General features: G+C 37.7%; 2 protein-coding genes across 2 annotated transcripts; one reads left to right on the forward strand and one right to left on the reverse strand.

Moving 5' to 3' along the window:
* The first annotated feature begins 341 nt into the window (after positions 1-341).
* Positions 342-14,057, forward strand: LOC129725879 (uncharacterized). Its single transcript, XM_055682256.1, has 2 exons — positions 342-474; positions 13,537-14,057. The coding sequence occupies exons 1-2, from the start codon at positions 342-344 to the stop codon at positions 14,055-14,057; spliced, it is 654 nt and encodes a 217-aa protein (XP_055538231.1).
* A 431-nt stretch (positions 14,058-14,488) lies between these two features.
* LOC129724763 (uncharacterized) lies at positions 14,489-15,300 on the reverse strand. The gene has a single exon (XM_055679915.1). The coding sequence runs from the start codon at positions 15,298-15,300 to the stop codon at positions 14,527-14,529; it is 774 nt and encodes a 257-aa protein (XP_055535890.1). The 3' UTR covers positions 14,489-14,526.
* Between the last annotated feature and the right edge of the window lie 11,224 nt (positions 15,301-26,524).

Below are 26,524 nucleotides of genomic sequence, written 5' to 3' on the forward strand. Positions count from 1 at the left end.
CCGGGACCGGGCCGTGGCTGATCCGTGTGTCATCCGGGCTCGTTTGAGATTGATTGCATGCGTTCTTACGAACGCATTCACAGCGACGCGACGTGTCCAGACCGGAGCAGCGCTGAGTTGCCGTCGTGCTGCCGCCGTGCGAGAAAAAAACTATCGTTGCCGACGATACTTTGTGTTGCCGGGAGAGTGCACGGAAGGCATTCGGGTAGATGCGTGTATGTAGTAGTAACATATTTTCGGTTTTGCTTTGCATTTGCATTCATGCACATTGCCGTCACAGTCAAACGTTGAATGATAGTTCGGGAAAAGTGTTGTGTTTTTGCTAAAAACAAATATTGGAAATGGATGACGAAAAACTGATCGAACTTGTGAGAAGCCATCCTGTGTTGTACGATTTGGGAGAGGCACGGTATTTAGACTCGCGGCACAAAACGGTCATTTGGAACAGAATCGCTGCAGAATTAGAAGCAGAAGGTATGGCCTAATTCTTGATTTTATTTACCCCCTTAAGAACCAAGGAAAGCATTTTTCCCAAATTTTGAATTCTTGATTCTCTTATCTCACTTCGATGTTTTGTGTAATTTTTATATAAAATTTCAAAATAAAACGTGTGCTGACTTCTGCTCACATTAAAGTCATAGGAAGAGTTTAAAAGATAACGGAGCTGACTTGTATTCGGTGAGTTGTACGGGTAATTGTGTCGTGAATGATTGATATTCCTTTGTTTTTCCACGTGTTTAATGTTATTCGGTAAGTATGATTGCGTATAATTGCAAAGCAGGCTTGATCAGATATTTTTATTTGACACAAAACAAGTTTTGGGCAAAATATTTCCCTGTGCTCCATTTGATATCATACCTCGTTGTGCCGTTCAAAAGATATTTGCATTGATTTTCGAATATTGCATTAAAACGGCGTTTTAAGAGCAAATATTCAGTTATTGATTGTTTTAATTTGGTGCATGCACTTAGTGCTCAATAATTCTAACATATCTGAATTGGTTATTTTCGCGATTTTTAAACCCAGTTATTTTTTTGTTATTGAATATCAAGATTTGTTATTCATCTAGTCTTGAAGGAACAATATGTGGGTTTTATTTTTTGTTATTTTACCAACTATGTGAACGATAATAAAATCAAATTTAAGTATTGTATTCTCGAGTTCCTAATATCTGATTATGATATTATTATGATACTTTCTCCTACTTTGTATAGTTACAATTGATTAAAAATATATACCTTTCTCAAAAATGTATATTTTGTGCAAAGCTTTCTGGAGAATCTCGTTAAACAAAAAAGATTCGTTATAGGTTACAAAATTTAGAAAATTGAAAGTTTCGAAAAAAAGGTAATTTATCGAGTCATTTTAATTCAGATAGAGTCATCTTAAAAACCAAACCAAATTGCATTTCGAAGCATCAAAAATGTATTTAATGTGATATTTCAGACTTTAAATATCGCGTCGAAGAAATGGTATTTTTATTTTTATAATAATTATATTTTTTCAAAATTAATAACTTAAAACTGTGTGCGAACCATGGCCATCCTCACGCTAGTGACATAACATACAATCAAACTGCAATAACTTAATAAACGCGTACACCATAGGGGCCGTTCCTAAACCACGTGGTCATATTTTGATCAGTTTTTATACCTTCTACCCCCGTGGTCTTTCGTCTTTTGGTAAACCCTCTCGTTTCTCCAGTGTCTGCAACCACGTGGTCGTTTCATTTCGCCAAAAATGCACTTTTTCTCTATACTAGTTGCTGAATGCATTATTGTTATTGAACTTTTAGTACATTCTACATTCCGGAGGAATCAGTTTACAGTAATTTTTGATCAAATATAATAGATAAATGTTTGGTGTTATTTTTGAAAAAGTGATTCTAATCAGATTGTTCCTGTGCGTAATATCGAATAGAGTTAATTGTTAATTAAGTAAAGACGACAATATTTTTGTGACAAATGCGTTGTATGTGAAAGATTGCTCATATGTTAGTTGATTTTACATTAACCCTGGAAAGATAAACTAATGTTGATTGAAAATTGACTTTTAAATCTCAAAATCTGTCAATCTGTCAATAATGAGTGGTCATCACGATGTTAACTATCGATGTGCTACCGATACACATACCTACCAAAATTTATTTCAAAAAACGAGAATGAAATCCCACTATTAAAATAAAACAGAGGGTAATGTCACTGAAAGTGAGGAAGCATATTGACGCAAACTATCTATCTAGGATTAACAATATTTTTTTTTACGTTAAGAGCAAGTTTTTAATTTAAGGAGTAAATGTAGTAATGAAGATAGAAAATTAAACTAACTGAAAATATGATTGTAGAAACTACGAAAAATATAGTTCAGCAGGTGGGACTCGAACCCACAACTTCCAATCTCCGGTCAGATGTGTTCCCGTTAAGAGCAAGTCAATAATTTTTGCTTGAAATGTGTATCGAACAGGTTGTTCAAATTTCACTACTCTATTGTTGAGAAAGTCGTGATTTAATTTACTTCAAGAAAGATGCACACCATAATAAAAATAACCTCAGGAATTTTCGAGAACAAAATGTTACTCTTCGATTTTCATAAAAAAAATAATTTCTGATCTAATCCTGCATATATATATCAAAATAACGTATGAAAAATGTATAACAATATTAAAGGTTCTAGAAAACAGGTTTAAGAAAACAGATACAGTGATTCCCCGATTTAATCACCCCCTCTATGATGTTTGAGGTGATACAATAGGGAAAGTGATAAAATCGGGAAATTATTTTTATTATTATTTCGTTATTAAAGATGGTAAACCAATAATTTAATATGTAAAATCAGAAAGAAAAACAAGAAATCATATCATATCAAAAAGCAATTCTATCTGTCTGTCTGTCTCTCCTGATCATTAAAGACGAGAAAACTACTCTACCAATCGGCTAAAAAATTTGTATGTAGGGGTTTTTGAGGCCGGAAAGGTTGTTAGAGCAGCTCGAGACTCCTCCATCTTCTTAAAGGGAGGGCGATAACACAAACTCCTGCGTAACTTGAAAACTAATCAAGCAAATGGAACCAAATTTGACATGGTGAGGTTTTTAGGAGTAAGAAATATGTCAATGGTAAGTTGACACCCCTCCCTCCTCTGGAAGGGAGGGCTCTTATATAAGTGAAACATAAATTTCACTACTAGTTCGTGGGTTAGGTACTAGTGTTTGCATAAAGCTATGAAGTTGTGCTGTAAGTGTCATACATATCTCAAGCAGCCTAAAAAATTAATTTCTCGTGAGTTTCAGCTATTTTCTAAGGTAACGAAAGAGGGATCAGAAATGACCCTCAATGTGTATACGTGGTTTATTGATAGCCCTTTCACAAAATATATCTTCAATACATTTCAAAACACATGAAAATTGAGATTTTTTTTTACTTTTTCTTCATTCACCCGCAAGCAAAAAACACGAAAACAAATCGATGACGTAGTTGAAACAACAGCGATGAATTTAAAAACAAAAATTAATCGGATGCTGTCTACAGACTTAAAACGACGAATTTGTCTTTATAGGACGTTGTCTTCAAAGAACGAAGTTTGTATCTTGATTGCTAGTTGAACTGCCACTTGTGAATAATTGTGAAATGGTGCACGTGCAATTACCCCTGAAAATATTATTATATGGCAAATAGCTTGTATATTTTAATAGATAAAACTTTTTTTTTGCAAAACATGCATTTTTGGAAGGCTAATAGGCTAATAAGGTGGGTTCGTGTCCCACCTGCTGAACAATATTTTCCGTAGTTTCTACAATCATATTTTCAGTTAGTTTAATTTTCTATCTTCATTACTACATTTACTCTTTAAATTAAAATTAAAAATAGCATGACTTTGCTAAGAATCGAAAAAAGAAAAGTATATATATATGTATATATATATGTATATATATATATATATATATATATATATATATATATATATATATATATATATATATATATATATATATATATATATATATATATATATATATATATATATATATATATATATATATATATATATATATATATATATATATATATATATATATATATATATATATATATATATATATATATATATATATATATATATATATATATATATATATATATATATACGTTACACCACGACCGACCGGCCTAGGCGCACCCGGAGCCGAGACGTCAGCAAAAACCCAGCTGAGGCCCGTAGCAACAAGCGGAGGAACCAAACCAGCAACGAAACCATAAATTGACAATCGATGACGACTGCAGGATTCGATCGAACCACGCGGACAAAGGCTGCATCAGAATTGAACCACCGGAGGAACGACGAGTCAGCGGATTTAGTTTATTTAAGCTTTCTAGATTTAATTTTCAATTCAGTCTTGTGTGTAATTCAGTAGTGATCGGACATTAAAGTGTTAATCGTAGTAATAAAGTTTTTTTTAGTTCCCGCGATAAATCACGGCATAATTGGCGCAGTCTCAAGGCCAAGTGGTTAGACAAAGTGAACAGTGTTAACAGAGTGAATATCTAGTATCACAGTCACCGAGTTCTACAAAGAGGAACAGCCCACGTCTATGGCAGACAACTGATACACCCAGCAAGAACAACCCCTGAGTGAACATCAAGGACTTGCGGATATCAGAGGACCGATCCCGCCATTTGGAAACCTACCCCATCCATCCGTCACTTCACACCAAGACTCCAGGAGATGAAAGCAGTAATCTTCCTGTAAGTAACCACAATCATTTTTCTAAGATTAACACAAACAAAACCATACTAATTCAGAGGTGCGAGCCCCCACCAGCGGTAAGCGGACACCTGAAATATCACAAAGTGAAAAAACAAAACTAACAACTAACCGTGAAAGTGCAGTGTAAGTGAATACTGACAACAAATCTATACGCAATACAAAGCAAACGAAGTTAATTTATTATAATGGCCGAGCGCGACTTAATGATCTCACCAGATCTCGCAGCCCCAGAACTTTATGAAGAAGAGCCACAACCAGCTCCTCAACCAGCCCCACAACCGGCAATCACAATTGAGGGTTTACTTCAGCACATAAGAAGTTTAACCCAGAACCAAAATGAGTTGATTGAACAACTCAGAAATTTAAAAGAGAAGGCGGATGATCCTTTTATGCAATTCAGGACTCCAGACCCAATCAAAAATCTAACAACATTTAGTGGAAATAAAAAAGAGACCCATGCATGGCTGGAAGACGCGGAAAATACTCTCGAACTTTTTAGAAGATACCGAGATGAACCAGTGTATAGCCAATTAGTCAGGGCAGTGAAAAATAAAATTACGGGCGAAGCCAAAGAGATTTTGATCGCTGCTGGCAACCCGAACAGCTGGCTAGAAATTAAAGAGGTGATTTTGAATTCCTACGGGGATAGACGTGACCTTACGTCACACATCCAATCATTATTTTACATAACACAAGGGAAAAAGACAATCCCTGAGTATTATAATAAAATCAAAACCATCGACACCGCTATCAAATCGACAGCGGCGACGATGGAAGATTATCAGAATGCAACTAAGGCAATAAACAATTTAGTAAGCTTGATGACGCTTACTAGATTCATAGATGGCCTCACAGACGAATTGTCTATGCATGTGAGGAGCTATCGACCAAAAACATTGGAAGAAGCCTACGCTATAACAACGCAATACGCGAATGCCGCGTACAGGCAAAAATTTAACAAACATTCCAGTTCAACCTCTAACAATTCATTCAATTCAAAACCGTTTTCAAATTCCAACAACGGTAATCAGACGAATACAAAACCCAACTACACGAACAACAACAACAACAGCAACAACAAGCACGGTAACACGTTCAACGCGAAACCGAACGGATCAGGGAAATTTAAAACCCCTAGAGGTCCACCGGTGGACGACGACGTTTCAATGAAAACCGCAAAGTCCCGTACGGAGGTGAACAACCACGAAACCAAACCAAAACAAGAAAGCGAATTCAGCAAAAACCACGAGGATGAGTACGACACCTCTAATCAGCTGGAGGAATCAGCTCTGAACTCGGAAGACGATGATTACTTCGTCGACGAGTTAAATTTTCACGTGGTAGAAGAGCCACATCGAAAAATATAAAAAGCGATAACAATTTTGTACCTTATATAATAATTCAAACCTCGAAAGGTGAGATGAAATTTTTGATCGACACGGGAGCGAACAAAAATTATATTTCACCCGAGCACGTAAACATTGAAAATTGCAGAACTGAGAATGGAATCAGGGTAACGAATATAAGTGGAACACATAAAATAAACAAATCAGCTTCTTTTGATCCATTTCAGATCAAGAAGAAATTGAAATTTTATATTTTTAAATTTCACAAGTTTTTCGATGGATTAATAGGTTACGAGTCATTAAGAGACTTAAATGCTCAAATCGACATTCGTAATAATTCCTTGAAAATCGGACGAAAAACAATAAAAATGCAAAAAAAATTCCCTGAAGAGCAAGCAATTAACATAAATGAACAAGAATTTCAGTACATCGCACTGAAAACCAAAAAGAACGGTGATTTCATAATAGCGAATGAAAAGAAATACAATTCATTCACTATTTTACCTGGTATCTACAGAAGCAGCAATAATAAAGCTTTTGTAGCGATTCAAAATTTCTCAAAATCTTCACAAGAAATAAATTCGAGTGAAATCGAAATGGATGAGGATCCGTTCGATTTAACCGAATTGCCAAAGCAAATAAACATGACAAACTATACCTTTCGTGACGACCACATGAATAGGGAAGAAAAACAAGCCCTTGAAACGGTGATCGATCAATACGAAGATGTTTTATACGTGGAGTCCGACAAACTGTCATTCACACACAAAATAAGACATAAAATTCGAACGGTAGATAGTATCCCAGTCCATACGAAATCATATAAATATCCCTACGTTTATGAAAGCGAAGTACAAAAGCAAGTTAAAAAGATGCTAAACGATGGAATTATAAGAGAATCAATCTCACCATACACCTCACCCGTATGGATAGTCCCGAAAAAGGCAGATGCATCTGGTCACAAGAAATTTCGTTTAGTGATCGACTACAGAAAGCTAAATGAAAAAACTATCAACGACAAGTACCCCATACCCGAGATTACCGACATCTTGGATAAACTGGGAAGGGCTACATATTTCTCAACTATTGATTTAGTTTCTGGCTTCCACCAGATCCAGCTGGCAGAAGAAGACACAGAGAAAACAGCATTTTCTGTGAACGGAGGAAAGTACGAGTTTACTCGCATGCCATTTGGGTTGAAAAACGCCCCGGCAACTTTTCAAAGGGTAATGGACTGTATACTAAGGGATTTAATTGGAGTATGTTGTTTCGTCTATATGGACGATATAATCATATTTTCCAGTTCACTTCAGGAACACAAGAAAAATTTAGCACAAGTTCTAAAAAGACTTAAAGAAGCTAGACTTAAAATTCAGCTAGACAAGTGCGAATTTTTTAAAAAAGAAACGCAGTTTCTAGGTCATACTGTCTCTGAAGATGGAGTAAGACCAAACAGTGACAAAATAGAAATCATAAAAAAATGGCCAATCCCTAAAACAGAAAAAGAAGTTCGTCAATTCTTAGGAACGCTAGGCTATTATAGGAGATTTATAAAAGACTTCGCTAAAATAGTGAAACCGTTGACAGCACTTCTTAGAAAAGACGCGGAGTTTGAGATAACACCCGAAATAAACGCATGCTTCGAAAAGTGTAAACAAATTCTAACGCTAGATCCTGTGTTAATTTACCCCGATTTCAGCAAGGAATTTATTCTTACTACCGATGCAAGCGATTATGCAATAGGGGCAGTACTGTCGCAAGGGCCCGCAGGCAATGACAGACCCATAGCATACGCATCGCGAACTTTAAGTAAAACAGAGGAACGATACTCAACAACGTAAAAGGAATTTTTGGCAATCGTTTGGGCGGTCAAACATTTCAGACCGTATCTATACGGACGGAAATTCAAAATGTTTACAGATCACCAACCACTTACCTTCTCTATGACTAATGCAAATCACCGAATCATAGGAGGTAAACTGGCTTTAGAAGAATTTGACTACGAATTAATCTATAAACCAGGGAAACAAAACGTCGTCGCAGACGCGTTGTCTCGGATAAACCTAAAAAAACATAATCAATTAAACGCACATTCACAATCATCGATGTCTTTAAACGTGGAACCCTCCGAACGAGAAGAGGAACTTTCAGATGATGAAAGTGACGACATGACAGTACACTCAGCGGATACAAGCGATGATTACTTTATTCCGTGCACTGAGAGACCAATCAACACATTCAGGACCCAAATTATTTTTAAAATCGGAAAAATAGAGATTACGGCATATGAACAGATCTTTCCCAAATTTCACAGGCACATAATAGTCAAACAAAGTTATACGGAAGAAGAAATAGTAGAAATATTAAAGCGGACTCTTAACCCCAGAGGTTCAAGTTGCCTCAAAATTCCAATCTCTTTAGTTCAATTAGTTCAAGAAACTTACCGGAAACATTTTTCAACTAATAGCCCCTACAAAGTTTTTATTTCAGAAACCCTTCTAGAGGACATACGCCTAGATGAACAACAGGATGAAATTGTGAGGGAAACTCATAATCGTGGCCACAGAGGAATCAAAGAAAATAAGAACCAGATAATGCAAAAATATTTCTTCCCACAACTTGATCGAAAGATTAAAATTTTGATAGATTCCTGTGATATCTGCAAAAAAGCCAAATATGACAGGAAGCCACCGAATTTGATAAGAAAAAGCATTTTCGGCAATAACCCTTTCGATCGAGTCCACATTGACATATTCTTTTTAAAAGTTCAAAAGTGGCTCACCATAGTCGATTCGTTTTCCAAATTTGCAAATGCCATACCTTTGGAAACTAGAACAATAGTGGACGTAAAAAATGCTATTACAGAACACATTAGACAATTTGGCAGACCGAAGACTATTGTGAGTGACCAGGAACCTTCTTTCAGGTCTATTGATTTCATCGGATTCCTTAACGACCTAGGAGTCGAGTTACATTTCGCGAGTAGTTCAAATTCAAACGGTATTGTAGAACGGTTTCATTCTACCCTAATCGAAATTTATCGAACAAACAAAATTAAATTCAACGATTTGTCTACAAGAGATCAAATTAATATCGCCGTCGATATTTATGACAACAGTTTTCATACCGCTATAAAAAATTTACCGCGTAATTTGGTATTCAATCATTCGGGCTCGACAAACATGGAAGAAATTTCGGAAAAATTTAAAAGCTTGCAATCAGCGGCTAAAATCGAACTGGATAAAAGGAAAGCTAAATATGAACAACAAAATAAAGATAACGAACAACCTGAACAATACAACCCAGGCGATGCTAAATACATTAAAATTTCCCAACGAATAACTAAAGACGTAAACCCTTACAAAATAACTACCATAAAAGAGAATAACGATCTTACATTTAAAGACATCAATGACGTAAAAATACACAAAAACAGAATAAAAAAATAATCGTTTAAATCAATAACTTAACTCTCGTTACAGATTAACTTACATCATCCTAATACACGGCACAAAATTTAAAGAAATATCATATAATAATGGCATAATTGCCATAAAACTAAAACAAGTTAGGATAAGAATAGGGTTTGAGAGAGTTATACACAAAATCAATATTAAATCCATTGCAAACAACATTGACTACATAGAAAAAACGACAGAAAACCTGAAAATAATAGATCATCTCAGAAGGACCCTTGATTACAAAATCCAATACGCAAGAGGAAAATTGTTGAGTTTATATCCCCGCAGAAATAGAAGAGCATTAGTTAACGCTTTAGGATCAGTAATTAAACTTATTGCAGGCAATCCAGATAACGATGATATGGAAATTATAAATCATAATTTAGAAACGTTAGAAAAGCAGGGAAACTTACTCTCTCAATCTTTATCAAGGCAAATAATTATAAACGAAAGAATTCAGAATAAACTGAATAATATTACAGATATTCTCAAGAAAATAAACAAACAAATTGTAGACCAAAATAATAACTCACTTACGACCAATACGGACTTGGAATACATTAATCTTATTATGAACCTTGACATGTTAATTCAAATTCTCACTAGCGTAGAAGAACAAATCGAATTTGCAAAGCTAAACATTTTGAATAGAAACTTATTTTCATTAGATGATAAATTGTACATTTATAACAGACTTAAAGCACAAAAATTGAATCTGGATTACTTAGATCAAATATTCCAATACAGCTCAGGAAGCGTAATTGTAAAAGGCGACGAAATCCTAATTTTGGCGAAAATACCCATCCTAGAAGACAACGAGTTCGACCTGATCAACATCCAGACGCTCAACTTAAACAACACACGAATCAGTACAGACATCAAGCTGGTGGCAAAGCACAGAGACATTATCTATAAACGAGAGCACATTTGTGACATCTGCGAAGCAACAACTCTTATCGAAGACGACTGTATCAACAACCTTTTGAATCATTTGACACCAAAATGTGTCCTAGAACCCGTCAGGCAACATATCAGAATACAAGAAATCAAAAAAGGAATCATACTATTGGATACGAATCAACAAGTATTGATTTCCGACTCATGTAATAACTCGAGATTAGTCAACACCCCGACTATTGTCGAAACAGACAATTGTACGATTAAGGTGATGAATCTCACATTTAATGGTCAAAAGCATCTAACAGACCACGAAGAATACCTCATACCAATCTATGGAAGGAAATTCATTCAACTCAACTACTCGGAAGAGCGGAATGAGATCACCCACATCAAACGGGAACACTTAAACAGTCTTCAAGAGATAAAGTTGGACCTGCATCGCTCGAAGAGGACAACAACCATCGGAGGAGGAATTCTCCTCACACTAACCTTTTTCTGCTCTTTTGCAATTTATATCATCAACAGAAGAACCAAATCTAAGGAAGATACCATCCTGAAAATCCATAAGCATGCTGAAACCACCACGGAACCTAAAGGAACCATTGGAAAAGGAGAACCCGCAACCTTACCGAGGCTCGTCCTTTTCGAAAAATCGTCCGAGGACGGACGACAATCTAAGGGGGGAGACGTTACACCACGACCGACCGGCCTAGGCGCACCCGGAGCCGAGACGTCAGCAAAAACCCAGCTGAGGCCCGTAGCAACAAGCGGAGGAACCAAACCAGCAACGAAACCATAAATTGACAATCGATGACGACTGCAGGATTCGATCGAACCACGCGGACAAAGGCTGCATCAGAATTGAACCACCGGAGGAACGACGAGTCAGCGGATTTAGTTTATTTAAGCTTTCTAGATTTAATTTTCAATTCAGTCTTGTGTGTAATTCAGTAGTGATCGGACATTAAAGTGTTAATCGTAGTAATAAAGTTTTTTTTAGTTCCCGCGATAAATCACGGCATAATTTATATATATATATATATATATATATATATATATATATATATATATATATAAACTTTATGGCTTGAATCACTATTCAATTAATCGAACGAAAACGCAAAAATAAAACACTGTACAATGGGTGAGTTTCCAATGAAAAGTATATCTAGAATGATGGTATTCTACAAAGAGCTGTGAAAAAGTCCTAAAATATTGAATCTAAATAGAAAATCAGTTCATACTTATATTTTCTTTGATGAAATGTTATATGATGATAAAATCTGATGAAAAAGGTGATAAAATCGGGGGCCGATGAAATCGGGGGCAGATAAAATCGGGTACTGATATAATCGGATTATTACTCTATTATGAAAATTTCGAATGAAATTTTCGCCAATGTTTTCTCAGTAAAAAGTGAGTAGATGAAAGATTGTTTATTTTTAAACACTTTTCGTCCATAGTTATGGTAAACTTTATACTCATCTTAAAAAATGAATGTTTGTGTTAATTTTGAAATATTTAGTAAATATTAAATAAGTCTTTACTTCTAGTGATTTTTTCCAAATTTTTTTTTATAATTCAAAAACTGTTTGAAAGGCGATATTTTTTTTAATTGTTAGGAACAAAGATCATTCCGCGTTTTGAACTTTGTTCCTAAAAATTAAAGAGCTGGTTTGACTAGCGATAATAGAGCAATTGAATGACATATGTAAGGCAAAAAATACATTAAAACTTTCAGCTCTGCAGATTTTAGTGCTTCTGAACTCAATAACACTTTTTATTGAATGTTATTAATTGAAATCATCATTATATTCTACCACAATAGTCAGGCCCGTATTTGAGGAAGGGGGGGGGCGGAGGGGGCAAATTCCCCGGGTCTCCCGATCTAAGGGGGCCCTAGTCCTGGGGCGACCTTTTTTTTGCTCGTCTCCTTCCAGAACATTACCTCTAAATGTTTAAGAAAAGAGGGCCTCACAAACAAATTTGCTCCGGGCCCTCAGCATCTAAATCCGGCCCTGACAAAGGCCCTGAAAAAGTATGTACTATCGTACTTTTAACATTTACAATTGTTTTAAGGCCAAGACGTTGATATTTATTAACTACAAGCAGTCATTGAGTATTATGCCAACTTCCAGAACTAATGTTACAAATCTCGCCGCACTGTAAAATACAATTTCTATTTTTCAAAAGGTAAATGTCACATTAGGCAAGGCCTCCCTTAAACCGAGGAAATAATATTTTTTATCTTTCTAATCGCTGACAAATCGAAAATTTCCTTAAAAATTATAAAGTATTAAGTCGTAACAAATAAATTTATTGATTGAAAAAAATCAATAAAGCTGCGAGTGTTTCTCAATTGGCAATTGGCTTGTACACTTCTTTAAGGACAAATCGACTATGAATGTATATTTAGGTAATAATAAATTATGATTCAGAAAAAAACCTCGTGGTTTATTCGCTAAACACCCCACCCCCGCGTGGTCTTTTGTCGGGGTCTAGGAACGGCCTTATACCAGACAATTTTTGTTGGTATTGACTGGAATACTCGAGCAAAGGATGATATTAAATTGATAATAAAAATTTAAAAACAGTTATAGTTACTCGTTTTGGTCGTTTTAATGGTTAGCTAATTAGAAAATATAACAAAACATATTCGTCTTGATTGAAAACATATTATGCATTCACGCTAAAAGCTAACCAACATAACCAACTGAACTTGAAGAAATTAAAAATAAGGAAAATAAAATTTGAAAAAAAAAAATTGTTTAACAGTGTAAGTTTTTTTGAAACTGCAACTTTGCCGAAGACGTCTCACCGCTCAAACGAATCGTTTTGGCTTTACAAGTATTTGTAATCATCAACACCTTTTTCACATAGCTTCTCAAAATTGAGTCGTGTTTCAAAAAAAAAAGTACTAAATGACATGTTTTATCCATTGAATCATCCATGCGAAGTTGCAGCCAAACAAAAATTAATCGATTAAAATGGTTGCCGTTTTTTGTGGAATTACTTCGTATTTAATATATCTTAATTTCAAGAACACTTATTCCATATTCATTTCCAGCGAATGATTGCAAATCAAGATGGAGTAACATCCGAGACCAATATCGGAAATCATTGAAAAAGGAAACTACGAGGAGTGGCCAAGCGGCCACTCAAATCCGGCCATACAAATACAAACATCTATTGAGATTTCTAAAGCCAACTTTCGAGGAACGGGCAACCATGAGCAATATTGAGCCTGAGGAGCCTGTTGATGACTCGTGGACTGAGCCAGCGGGCGATATATCGTCACCATTGTGGTCACCACAACGAAATCCTTCACCGCTACAAAATCCGTCACCGCCACGATTTACGTCACCGCTGCGAAATCGTAGTTCACCACGTAAGTCTACGCCAACATCCAAATACGCGCCATCACCTCCACTGAAAATACCTCCGTTACGACCTGCAAAACCACGAGCCCTAACACCACCACCACCGCAAGAGAAGCACCCGGACAAGAAACCGATCGAAAACCACTCAATTTCGTTTTCTTATAATGATTTTTTTTTAAATTTTAAATTTAATATGAATAAACCTTGAGTATTAAAACATGATACGTACTAAGAAGTTTATTTATTTATTACTTGAAACACCAAAATCCAGATCAGTAGAGCAATTCCACAAAAAACGGGCAACCATTTCAATCGACCATTTTTTAATCATCTGAAACTGTGCAAAGATGTTCCTTGGGCAAAAGATGCCATAACGTGTTATTGTATTTTTTTTTAATCACGATGTAAACATGATATGTGGAAAAGATATTGATAATTGAAAAAAAAATGATAATTGAAAAACGGTTCGTTTGATCGGTGTGACGTGATTAGTAATTTCCTACAACTCAGACAGTTTTTCTACACAATAAACAGTTTATCTATACAACAAACGGCATTTGACCTGCTTTAAATGTTGCTATATGTTCACGAGTTTTAATTCATTCCAAAATTTAAAATAATAACAATAATAATGTTGAGAATTTAGAAAGAATTTTCTGTTTATTGATGTTTTTTTTTCATTGCCACGGGACCAATCCTTCAGTAGAATTAAAATAATTCTTGAATGATTCCCGAGCATTAAAGGCATTTCTGGAAGAATTTCCTCCTTGAGCTGGCAGTTTCGAAAGGCAGGGCGACACTTGATCTTCCGATGAAGACGCACTGTATGCAGGCGTTACACCATGGAATGTGCGGATGTGGTTATGCAGCACGCAGCTCGAAAAAATCAGATAATCTATGTTTTCCGGGTTTGCATGAATGGTACGGCAATACATTCGGCACCACGCAGCAAGCATGCCAAATGCATTTTCGGACACCCTTCTGGCACGGCTGAGACGGTAGTTGAAAATCCGTTTGGCGTCATCAAGATTTTGACCCGGATATGGTCGCATGAGGTACGTTTTGAGCGGGAATGCCTCATCACCGACGACGACGAAAGGTGCGGATTGGTTTGTTCCGGGTAAGGGTGCATCCTCGGGCATGGCAAAAGTACCATTTTGGAACCTTTTCCCCATATTGGAGCTCGCGAAAATCCCACCATCGCTCTCTTTTCCAAAACTTCCCACATCAACCGCTATAAAATTACCATGGGCATCAACCAAGGCAAGCAGCACCACAGAATACGTTTTTTTGTAGTTGAAGTACTTGCTTCCGCTATTGGCTGGTTTATTAATAGTGACGTGCTTCCCATCGATAGCGGCCACGCAGTTGGGGAAATTCCACTGCGTTTCAAAATCATTCGCAATTTTCCTCCACTTTTCTTTGGTGGGTGTCGGCATTACCTCTGGCATTAACACGTCGACAATGGCACGGCATGTCTCGTGAATGATTTATTTATTTGGTACTTCCTCCCAAACGGTAACTGGACGAAATCGTTTTCTGGGCATCACCAGTAGCCAAGTACCTAAAATAAAAAAAAAAATTTAAAAAAAATAAAAAAAAAACAAAAAATAAACTAAAAACAAAACTTGGAAAAAAAATAATGCAAAAATATTTAAAAAAAAATGAAAAAAAAATAAAAAAATAAAAAAAATAGACAATAAAAATTTCAATTAAATAATTAAAATAATGGAAATAAAATTTAAAAAAATGAAAATAATATAAAAAAACAAATTTTTAAAAAGAAGAAAATATAATAAAAAGATATAAAAAAAAAAAATAAAAAAAACAATATAGTTTTAGTAAATTCCCTTAATTCGCGTTCAAACACCCTCAAAAATAGCGTTTCAAGTGTTCAACCTTGCAGAAATCGACACTATATTCTACTCAAATTCTGATAAAACCTGGACAACATAACCCTATTTTCGTTCCCCAGTTATTGGAAAACAAATTTCCGGAACTTCTACCGGGTTAAAAGAAATACTTTTGAGCATCACCAGTAGCCAAAAACCTAAAAATTAAAAAAAAAATTAAAATGGAACAAAAAAAAACTAAAAGCAAACAAAATAAAATAAAACAAGCAAAAACAATTGAAAAAAAAAATAAAAAAAACTGAAAAAATAAATAAAAAGAAAAATTAAAAATAAAATTTAGAAAAAATAATAAAATAAAAGAAAACAAAAAAAATTGAACAAAATAAATAAAAATAGATAAAATAAAATTATTTAAAAAAAAAAACAGAAATAAAAAACAAAAAGAAATAAAACAAATAAAAAACAAAAAAATACAATATAGTTTTAGTAAATTCCCTTGACTCGCGTTCAAACATCCTCGAAAATAGCGTTTCCAGTGTTTAACCTTGCAGAAATCGACACTGTATTCTAATGATAAAACCTGGTCAACATAACCCTATTTTCGTTCCCCAGTCATTAAATAATAAATTTCCGGAATTTCTACCTGGTTAAAAGAAATACAATCAAACCTGTTTTTGTGCGAGGGATAGGGACCGCACAAAATAAATCGCATAAAAAAATCTTTTGAAACTTCACGTGCAGATCTAAAACGATGTTTCCACAACATTATTAAAAAAATCTTTTTTTATGCGGTGGATAGGGTCCGCATAAAAAAATCTCAGTTAAAAATTACTCGAAAGTTGATGATTCTGATTTAGAATACTTATGAAAAGAATTTTAAAACATCTGATTAATAAACGTAACTTTTTCGAACATTCTAATTTTTCCAACCGCTATCCTTCGCAAGCTGGCAATACGTGACTTTTTCTACGTAAAACGGGCTCAATTAGTAATTTTTTGACGCAATGTAATGCGTTGAGATTCATTCCAAGGATTGGAAAAACTAAATGGCTGGAAATCTTGTCAGATGTAGTCCTTTTTCGTATACCGCACAAAAAAAAATTCGCACAAAAAAAATCGCACAAATAAAATAACAGCATAAAAAAGTCGCACAAAATATAATTCGCACAAAAACTGGTTTGACTGTACTTTTGAGCCAGCCTGTGGCTGAAAGCCACCCTAATAAAGCAATAAAAAAAATAAAAGAAAAAATATTGAAAAAAAAAACAAGAAATTAAAAAAAAAACTGAAAAAAATAAATAAAATAAATAAAAAACAAAATTTAAAAAAATTGAATTAAATAAATAAAAATAAATAAAAAAATGGAAAAAAATGAAAAAAATAATAAATGAAACAAACAGAAATAAATAAAAAAAAGCAATAAAACAAATAAAAAAAAAATAGTTTAAAAAATAATAAATTAATATAAATAATATAAATAAATTAATAAATTTAATTATTTAATTAATTAATTCCCTCGAAACACCCTTAAAAATAGCGTTTCCAGCGTTCAACCTTGCAGAAATCGACACTGTATTCTAATCAAATTCTAATAAAACCTGAACAACATAACCCTATTTTCGTTTCTCCAGTCATTTGATAACAAATTTCCGGAATTTCTACCGGGTTAAAAGAAATACTAACCTCAATGTTACAGCCAGGCGCTCTCTCGGCGGAATAGCCTCCCGAAAGTTGGTATTCTGTTTCCGTATCTGGGGACCGATCTTTTCAACCAAAAAATCGAAGCAGGCTTCCGACATCCGAAAGTATTGCCAAAATTTTTCCGCATCTACCACCAGCTCTTTGTACAACGTATAAAATTCACCCTCACCTTTTCTCTTTAGCCATGCCTCGTGAACCCAAACCTGTCGTTTGTTTCCTTGAACTTCGTCTTCGAGGGCCACGGCAATCATCATCAATTCCTCCTCTGTAAACGGCATATTGAAAAATCACACAAAACCACAAAAACTAGAAAACTCTCCGACAAACTGAAAAGCGATCAACTGACGCGACGATACAAACGAAAAAAACAGCCTGGGACGCGAAGTGCGGTTGCGGTATGAGAGAAAGCCGAAGACGTTCTTTCACATACACACATCAACATTTCTCAGCCAGAGCGCAGCGCAGACACGGTTCGTTCACGGCGCAGTGTGAATGCATTAAAGTCCCGGACGGGACACGGACACGGCCCGGTCCCGGATCGGAAGCAGTGGGAATAGCCCTTAAATGGACATTTCGTGTTGAGAGAAGCTCATTCCCTGGTCGACCGTCAAAGCGAACAGTTCGGCTTCCCTTCGATCTGAGTTGGACCCCACCAGTGGTAATCTAATTCAGATATCGTTGTTGGAATATAGTCCGAAACTGGACGTGATCGGCACTGGGGACCATTGGAAGCCGTTGGAAGGGATCATTGGAAGACTTGGAAGCCGTTTGGATGCTGCTGATAGTAATTTGTGTAGATATAGTGTGTCGTATACCAAGTATGTGTGTCTGAGTAGCGTTAGCGTGTGTATGTGTGTGTGTGTGAGTAGCGTTAGCGTGTGTATGTGTATATGTGTGTGTGTATGTATGTGTGTGTATGTGTGTGGGTGTGTGTGTATGTGTGAGGGTGTGTGTGAATGTGTGAGGGTGTGTGTGTATGTGTGTGGGTGTGTGTATGTGTGTGTATATGTGTGTGTATGTGTGTGTGTGTGTTAATGTGTGTGTGTGTCAATGTGTGTGTGTCAATGTGTGTGTGTTAATGTGTGCGTGTGTGTGTGTGTGTGTTTGTTAATGTGTATGTGTAAGTGGCTTGTGTATGTAAGTGGCGTGTGCATGTAAGTGGTGTATGTGTATGTGTGTGTAAGTAGCGTGGGTGTGTCTGAGGAGCGTGTGCTTGTGAGTAGTGTATGTATATAGCGTGTGTGTATAACGTGTATGTGTTTAACGTGTATGTGTGTGCGAAAATGCATTCATCCGAGGTAAATTTATTCATGACAGAATACTTTTATAGGCAACAAGTTAATTATGTTTCCTATTAGTTTGTATGCTATGGTTCATGACAGGTGTATGTATTTTTTTGTGAAGTGTTCATGGATTGTTGTGTTTGGTATTCGTACGTTTGGTGTGTGTTATATACTATGGCTATGGCAGAATTTATTCCTTACACCCACAATAGTCCCACGTTGAGCCTATGTTTGTGCACTCAAGCATATACCCTTTAACTTTTTGAAGTAGAATACTTCTCTCAGGAAGTTCGGCTTCATAGGGATTTGAAATGAAAATCTAAAACCGAAAAAAGTGAAAAATATGTCCAATTTCAAATGCTAATAAATCGGCTGGTTTTCGATGGATTTCCTTCGTTCTTGCAGCAATAGATTGGAAAATCTTCTAAGATTCTTCCCAAAAGAAGATAATTGTAATTTTATTATTCACACTGTTGTACTATTGAAAATAGTCAAGCCTTGTCAAAACGGAAAATTCGACCTCTGATTGGTCGTTATATGATTGCTTCCCAAGCACGGTCGACAGAATCATATACCTTGCAATTGTAAACATGCTATTTGGCCTAGCCGAAGCCGCTCATAATACTTCTAGACAGCGACTTACTTCTAGCAGTCGTCCTCCCTTAGCAGCAGCACTAGCAGTGCAGTGGATACCAGCGATGGTGGAAAGCGGCCACAGCTGTGGTGTAGCAATGGATAGAGCACGAGTTGCAGCGGATTCCAGCAACGATAGCAGCTGGGCCAGCTGATGCAGGGACAGTGGATACCAATGACAGCGTATAGTGGCCACAACTGTGACATGGCTATGGATAGCGAATTAGTTGCAGCGGATCTCAGCATCGGTAGCTGCTGATGCAGTGAGGCACTTTAGTGAAATGCAGTCTCTGTGCGATAGTGGGCACTAGTAAATCCATTCAATGAAAAGTTGACTGATTTTGACAACACGTGAGCCGTTTAGTTTTGAGTGTTATATCAGCATTTCACCGTTTACTTTATCACAACTAATACTTTGTTAGCACTGTCAGTGATAACGCAAGTAATCGGCATCTTATCCGATACTAAATTGAACAACAAGTTGTCCTTTTCTGGATGAAATAAAAACCTGATGATTAAAGCGTTAATGTTTTCTCTTGAGTTAATTTACATTTTTAAATTTGTAAAAGTTATAAATTTTACTTTATTTCCGTGTCAGAACGTACTGAATTATCTTTTCTTTCAAGCAACTAACTATATTATTGAAAATGGTCAATCCTTGTTGAAGCGTAAAATTCGTTTGATCTGATTAGTCAACGTTTATTTACTAGAAAAAATGACTGACACGCAAGCAGCCGGGTTATCTTTCTTGTAAAAGTATTCTACTTCAACTTGCGGTCGTGGCTTTGCACACAACCCTCCTGTTTTTTTTTTTAATAACGGTATACACTCTGGAATTGATTTCAACTTCTGGCGTCGATGCATTGATATTTTTTTTTTATTCTCGCTTATTTTCCGTCGGTCTAGTTCCGCCACTGTTGTGGCCAATCGCCGACGCCCAGGGAGGCGACTCCACACCCAGGACCCTAACTCACGACCCGTTTATTAACGGACCGGCGCCAACAGCTTTACTTCCTCATGCGATGGATGGCGTGATCCCAGAGATTTTTCGCCTCAGAAAATCTCCCGGTGTCGGCTAGGATTGAATCTAGACCAGTTGGGTTGGTTGTGAGTGGATCACGCCACCTCACAGCCATCGACACCTATGTCGGCGGTGGGATTCGAACCCAGGCGTCGAGCGTGATTGGCGGAGACGTTACCAACCACACTAGGCCCCCGCTCTGATGGATGGATGCATGGATTTTAAATAATTTAAAAAACAAGTTTTTGTTCAAATTTTAATAATGAGTGATAATAACGGCGTTAACACATCGATACATTACAAAAACCAGAATTCAATTTTTCGAAAAACGGGAACGTTTTCGTACTATTTGAAAACGAAGAGGGCAATATCACTAAAAGTGAGGAGTCAGATTGACGCAGACTATCTTTCTAGGGTTAACAGCACCATTATTCACAACAAACGACATTTTCAAACCGTTGGACACTAGTTAGGCGTCATGCTACACGACACCAATTAGAGATCACACCAAGACAGCATCATCATTATCTCTATCCGACACGTGTAACTTGAGACCTTAATATGGTCATTCACCTCTGTCCAGCAACTCCTATCTCATCCTTCACGAGGTGCCGACCGGGATACGAGTAACATTAGCGGAGATCGGGTAACACCCGGTGGAAACTATGGTCGTATGCTGACTAGGAAGGGGACCTACGCGGCTGTATTCCCATATTCTGGGCGGCGTACAACAGCGTCTGACCCGGAACGGGCGGCTGAATTATGGAATGCTGGATCCCGCCAGCTACAGCCAAGATGGCAGCCCCATCAGCTAGATGTAGGTATCGCGACCCTGGTAAGGTAGCATACCGAAACCTTTCTTCAACCACGAACAACGAAATTAGAAATACGAAACGGATCAATCGGCAATGACCTAGGCTATGAACACGCAAAAAGATTAAGGTAAACGATTGGAAATTGGGTACTTGGAACGTCCGATCTCTCAATGAACCGGCGCGGGCTGGCTTGCTTGTTCGAGAACTACACCGGTAGGGAGTCGAAATCGCAGCGATTCGGGAGGTTCGGTGGCCAAATTCCGGAGAAAGGGAATTCTGTGCAGTAAACCCCATTGCACACACTCCTTTCAAGTACCACATCTATTATAGTGGCGGCAAAGCAGTGGAACGGGGCGTCGGTTTCTTTGTGCTGGAAAATCAGAAAACAAGAGTCATCCGGTAGAGGCCCGTAGATGGCTGATATGCGTGTTGAGGATTAAGGCAAATTCTTCAACTACAGTTTAGCACATCTGTTCAACTGAAGTACCAAAAACGAGACAAAATCTCTTTATTTTAAGTATCGACATCTAGCGGTGGAGAGCATGCATTTTACACTCGAAATTTCATTACGCTTATATTCCATTCATTCAACAAAAGGACTGTATGAGCTCTCGCCGCTTTTTCATCGAGAGAATCCTTTGTTCTCCCCGGTACTGGTATGGCGAGGGTGCCTTTTCATGACAAACGTACAGTACCACTCGCATGCGTGCAACGGTTTTTATGTAGATATATTTTTAATGAATTTCATTGTTGCCCAAGTTGAAAACTGAATATCTTGACTAACGACAATCAATTTTTACATTGTACCTAATGAAGTAAGCAGTGTTTGTACAGCGCGTCTGATATGCATTTCTAGCAATGTTAGGTATAAAAAACGGTAGGAGAAATAAATATTGTCGTTGATCGAGAAATTCGGTTTCCAAGTCCAAGGAAAATATTCAACTAACAGGTTAAAATAGTTTTAGCAGTCGTGAGGTGTACGATCCAAGAAAATTTGTTAGACAATATTTGAATAGTTGAAAGATTTTTAGTGTAATTTGTTTCATTGACGTTGATTGTGAATTGTTACTGAATTTCCACTTTAAAGATCTCTTGAATGATTCAACTATTCAAGATCACCTTTTTGCCTGGACATTAAAGCAAAAAAAAAAATAGTATTTTGGTACATGTTCAAACTATTGGAGCGAACTGTACGAACGATGCACTGTAAAATCAATGTAGGATGGAACAGCAAAAAATGAATGCGAAAGCTTGGGCACCGATTTGCTGCAGAGTTTTGTTCGAAGTTGCATATCTGTTCTGTGAGTTTCGTCAACACCTACGCACCGACAAACGATAAATCCGATGAAGTCAAAGATGAGTTCTATGACAAGCTTGAGCGAATCTATGACGAGTGCCCAAAACACGACGTGAAAGTCGTCATCGGAGACGCAAACGTACAGGTTGGTAGGGAGGAATTCTTCCGTCCGGTCATTGGAAGGCATAGCCTCCACTCGTCAACCAATGAAAACGGCCTGAGGCTGATAAACATTGCCGCGGCCAGAGGAATGGCCATATGTAGCTCCTATTTTCCACGTTTGAATATTCGGAAACACACCTGGAGGCATCCAAATTGAGAAGCCTGCTCCCAGATCTATCACGTACTGATTGACGGTCGGCAATTTTGGGAGGTTACTGATGTTAGGTCTTTTCAAACATTGACTCGGACCATTATCTCGTCGTTTGTAAGATCTCGCACTTAGAGGATGACGCGTTTCAACATTTAGCGGTTGAAAGCTGATGGCGTGGTAGCAGAATACGCCAGAGAGCTGGATCAACGGATCGCAGAACAACAGGAGGAACGAGTGGAAGATATAAATGGGCTGTGGAGCAGTATCCACGTTGCCATCGAAACGACTGCTAAAGAGGTGGTACGTACGACGCGTGGAAGATAGTGTAACGGCTGGTTCGATGCCGAGTGTCAGAGAGCAACTAATGAGAAGAACCGCACCAGGAGCCGCATGCTCACTGCGGCTACGCGTCAGAACAGAGAGAGGTACAGGGGGGCAAAAGCTGCCGAAAATAGAACCCACCGTCGGAAGAAGCGCGAGTACGAGAAGCAGATAGCAGAAGCAGAAGCTTCTATAGAACCGTCAGCAGAGTCAGAAGCAGGAATTTCCCTGTGCCGGTCATGTGTAATGACAAGGACGGCAACCTGCTTACTGATAAACCGACGGTTGCAGCCAGGTTGAAGGAGCATTTTCAGGCGCTATTGAACGGTGAGGAGCCGGATGAGCAGAGCAGGAACAGGATGACGATTATGAGTGACAAACGAGCTGTGGAGCCACCAACACAGGGGGAGGTGAAAAGGGGGTTTAGTGAGCTGAAAAACGGCGAGGCCGCTGGGAAGGACGGTATCCCGGCCGAACTTGTTAAGGCGGGAAGCGAGCGGCTGTACTATGCGATCCACCAGATAATACTAAGGATCTTGGCGGATGAACAAATGCGATTGACTGGTTGGAAGGCCTCATATGCCCTATCTATAAGAAGGGTCATCGATTGGATTGTTGCAACTATCGAGGCATTAGATCATGCTGGAACACGGTTTACTGACGAAACTAATCAAGCTGAGTCGTATGGCGCTGGAGGGATCGAAATCATGCGTGCGGATAACTCACAAGATACTCCACACATTCTCCTTGGTTTTGCGGATGACATTGATATCATTGGTATCGACCGTAAAGCCGTAAAGGGGTCATCCACATACCACGTGGACAGCTTTGGGGGGGGGGGGGGGTTGGCTAATGTCCACGGTCCATACAATTTTTTTTGAATTTATATGGACAGTTGTCCACGGAGGGGGAGGGGGGGGGGTTCAAAATCGTTAAAAATGTGTCCACGTGGTATGTGGATGGCCCCAAAGAAGGAAGCAGCGAGGTTGGGACTCAACATAAACACTGCCATAACAAAGTACATGGTTGCTTGCTGGGAGCGTGGTAGTTCCCGCTGTGTTGGTGCTGAGGTGGAGATAGATGGGGTACGATTTGGAGTGGTTGATGAATTTGTTTATCTTGGTACGCTCGTGACATGTGACAACGATATGAGCCGTGAAGTGAAACGACGAGTTGCAGCTGCGAACAGGGCCATCTACGGACTACGTAACCAGCTAAGGTCCCGTAGTTTGCAAACTCGCACAAAACTAGCGTTGCATAGGACGCTGATACTCCCGGTGGCCGATCGACTGATCGGCTGATCGACGAGTGCTCGGAGTTTTTGAGCGTAAAGTTCTGCGGTCGATCCTTTGCGGTAAATTGGAAGATGGAGTGTAGCGCAGGCGCATGAATCACGAGTTGTACCAGGGAAACAAACATGCTGATATAGTGAAGGTAATACAGCGGGGCAGGCTACAGTGGCCTGGGCATGTAGCCAGAATGCCTGACGAGAGAGCCGCCTGAACTATCTTCAGTAGAGAACCAGGAAGAGGCCATCGACTCCGTGGTAGACCTCGCACGCGGTGGATGTGCACGGTAGAAGAAGATGCACGATCTGCTGGTGTACGAGGAGACTGGAGAACGGCTGCTCAAGACATGAAACATGAACTGTCTCACGGACAATGGTTGGATTAGAACATTATGGTACTTATTACGGGAGTCACTTCACGGTGAAATATATTTCACTCTCACGCAAATTTCACTTTTTGAGACTTCTTCCCGATTCCATCTCAAGTGAGGTAACAAAAATTATCTCCACGAAGTGAGACTGACAGTGAAGTGAAATTGAGAATCGGACAAGTGAAATGAGAATATTTCCCAAGTTGAAAAATTTCTAAGGTGCTTATTACGGGAGTCACTTCATGGTGAAATCAGAGTGAAGTGAATAAAGTCCTATTACGGGACTCACGTGAGTGAGAAAAACGTCGTAAAGTGACATCTGCCGTGAAATCTGGGCTTAAGTCCCAGAAAGTAGATTTTTTCCGTTTTATAGAAAACTTCAAATCTTGACGTTTTCCGCATTTCTAAGACATTTGGCATCAAAAAATTTTTTTTTAGATATCGAAAATTTCATGAAAAAGTATGCTTGAAATTTTGACCGCTTCGAGGCACGTATCGAGTTCTTATTCGTTTCGTTGCTGGAAGATAAATCCAATATTTATCATTAAATCACAAATCAATCAATTTTCAAGACTTATCCCATCTTCGTGGAATTATTTCACCGTTCAAAATGGTCGTGAAATAATTCCACGCGAAATGTTTTCCGTTTGCACTTCAGAGTTATGACAGTCATTTCATGGCAGATGTCACTTTGCGACGTTTTTCTCACTTACGTGAGTTCCGTAATAGGACTTCATTTACTTCACTCTGATTTCACCGTGAAGTGACTCCCGTAATAAGTACAGTAACTGTTCGCTGACTGGGCACACTTTAACTTGGCTTCTTTTTAACGGGGGCACGTGAATAGGGAATATTGAAGGATGATGCTGCTCCTTGTTGGTTTCGCGGTTAACTTTCTAATTTGGCCTTCTAGTTCGGGATCCAATAGCAACATTAACAGAATAGAATTTTCTGTCTGGCGATCAACTGCTTACCAGAATATTTGTCAATATATGTCTAGAACAAAAATATTGCGTACACAACCTTTTCAATAACATTATCAACAAACTGCAGGAAATTTAAAACAATATAGAGAACTATCAGACGTAAGGTCACATTATTGCGTAGCGCCTACACCTTTTTGAGATATAGATCCTTGTCAGCCTTTTCTGTACTGCCGAATTCACATAAAGTTTCCCGTGTACTTTATCTGAACTAGAGATGCACTGAATATTCGGTCGCCGAATATTCGGGCCGAATATCAGCAAAAATTGGATTTTGCCGAATAGCAAGTTTATCAATCGGCCGGATATGCCGGATAAGCCGAATAGTGGCCAATGATTATCAGAAAATAATATAAAAGTATAGTGCAAAGTTTTATGAACGGGGGTAAACGAAAACTGAAGATGTAACTTGGGCTCAGAAAGGAATATATCTCATTAAAACGGAACACGAACCGCAATCTCCACACAATGTTTCATGTCTTGTCTTCATGAGGTATATTTTTTCTGAGCCAAAGTCACATCCTCAGTCCTCGTTCATTTCTCGCATTTTATTTATTTTTTTTCCAAAAACACTCAAAATGAAGTTGTAACACAAACTTTTAAATTGTTTTAACCATAATCGTCAAAAACATTATTTTTAAACGACAACTCAAATAAGAACAAAAGTAGGTGCGCCACGGATCAGCGTGCCTTATTCCATAGGAGCAAAATTAATTATTTCTTGTGCAATAGTTCGGACAATTTTCAATCGTTTGAACAATTGAACAATTGGAAAGCGAAAGAAACAATTTAAACT

The sequence above is a fragment of the Wyeomyia smithii genome, chromosome 2 (assembly GCF_029784165.1).
Source record: "Wyeomyia smithii strain HCP4-BCI-WySm-NY-G18 chromosome 2, ASM2978416v1, whole genome shotgun sequence".
NCBI classification, from domain to species: domain Eukaryota; kingdom Metazoa; phylum Arthropoda; class Insecta; order Diptera; family Culicidae; genus Wyeomyia; species Wyeomyia smithii.

Coding starts and splice junctions, on each gene's coding strand:
- LOC129725879 (XM_055682256.1), top strand. CDS start 342: ATGGATGACGAAAAACTGATCGAACTTGTGAGAAGCCATCCTGTGTTG. Junction 475..13,536: donor TGCAGAATTAGAAGCAGAAG/GTATGGCCTAAT, acceptor ATTCATTTCCAG/CGAATGATTGCAAATCAAGA.
- LOC129724763 (XM_055679915.1), bottom strand. CDS start 15,300: ATGCCAGAGGTAATGCCGACACCCACCAAAGAAAAGTGGAGGAAAATT.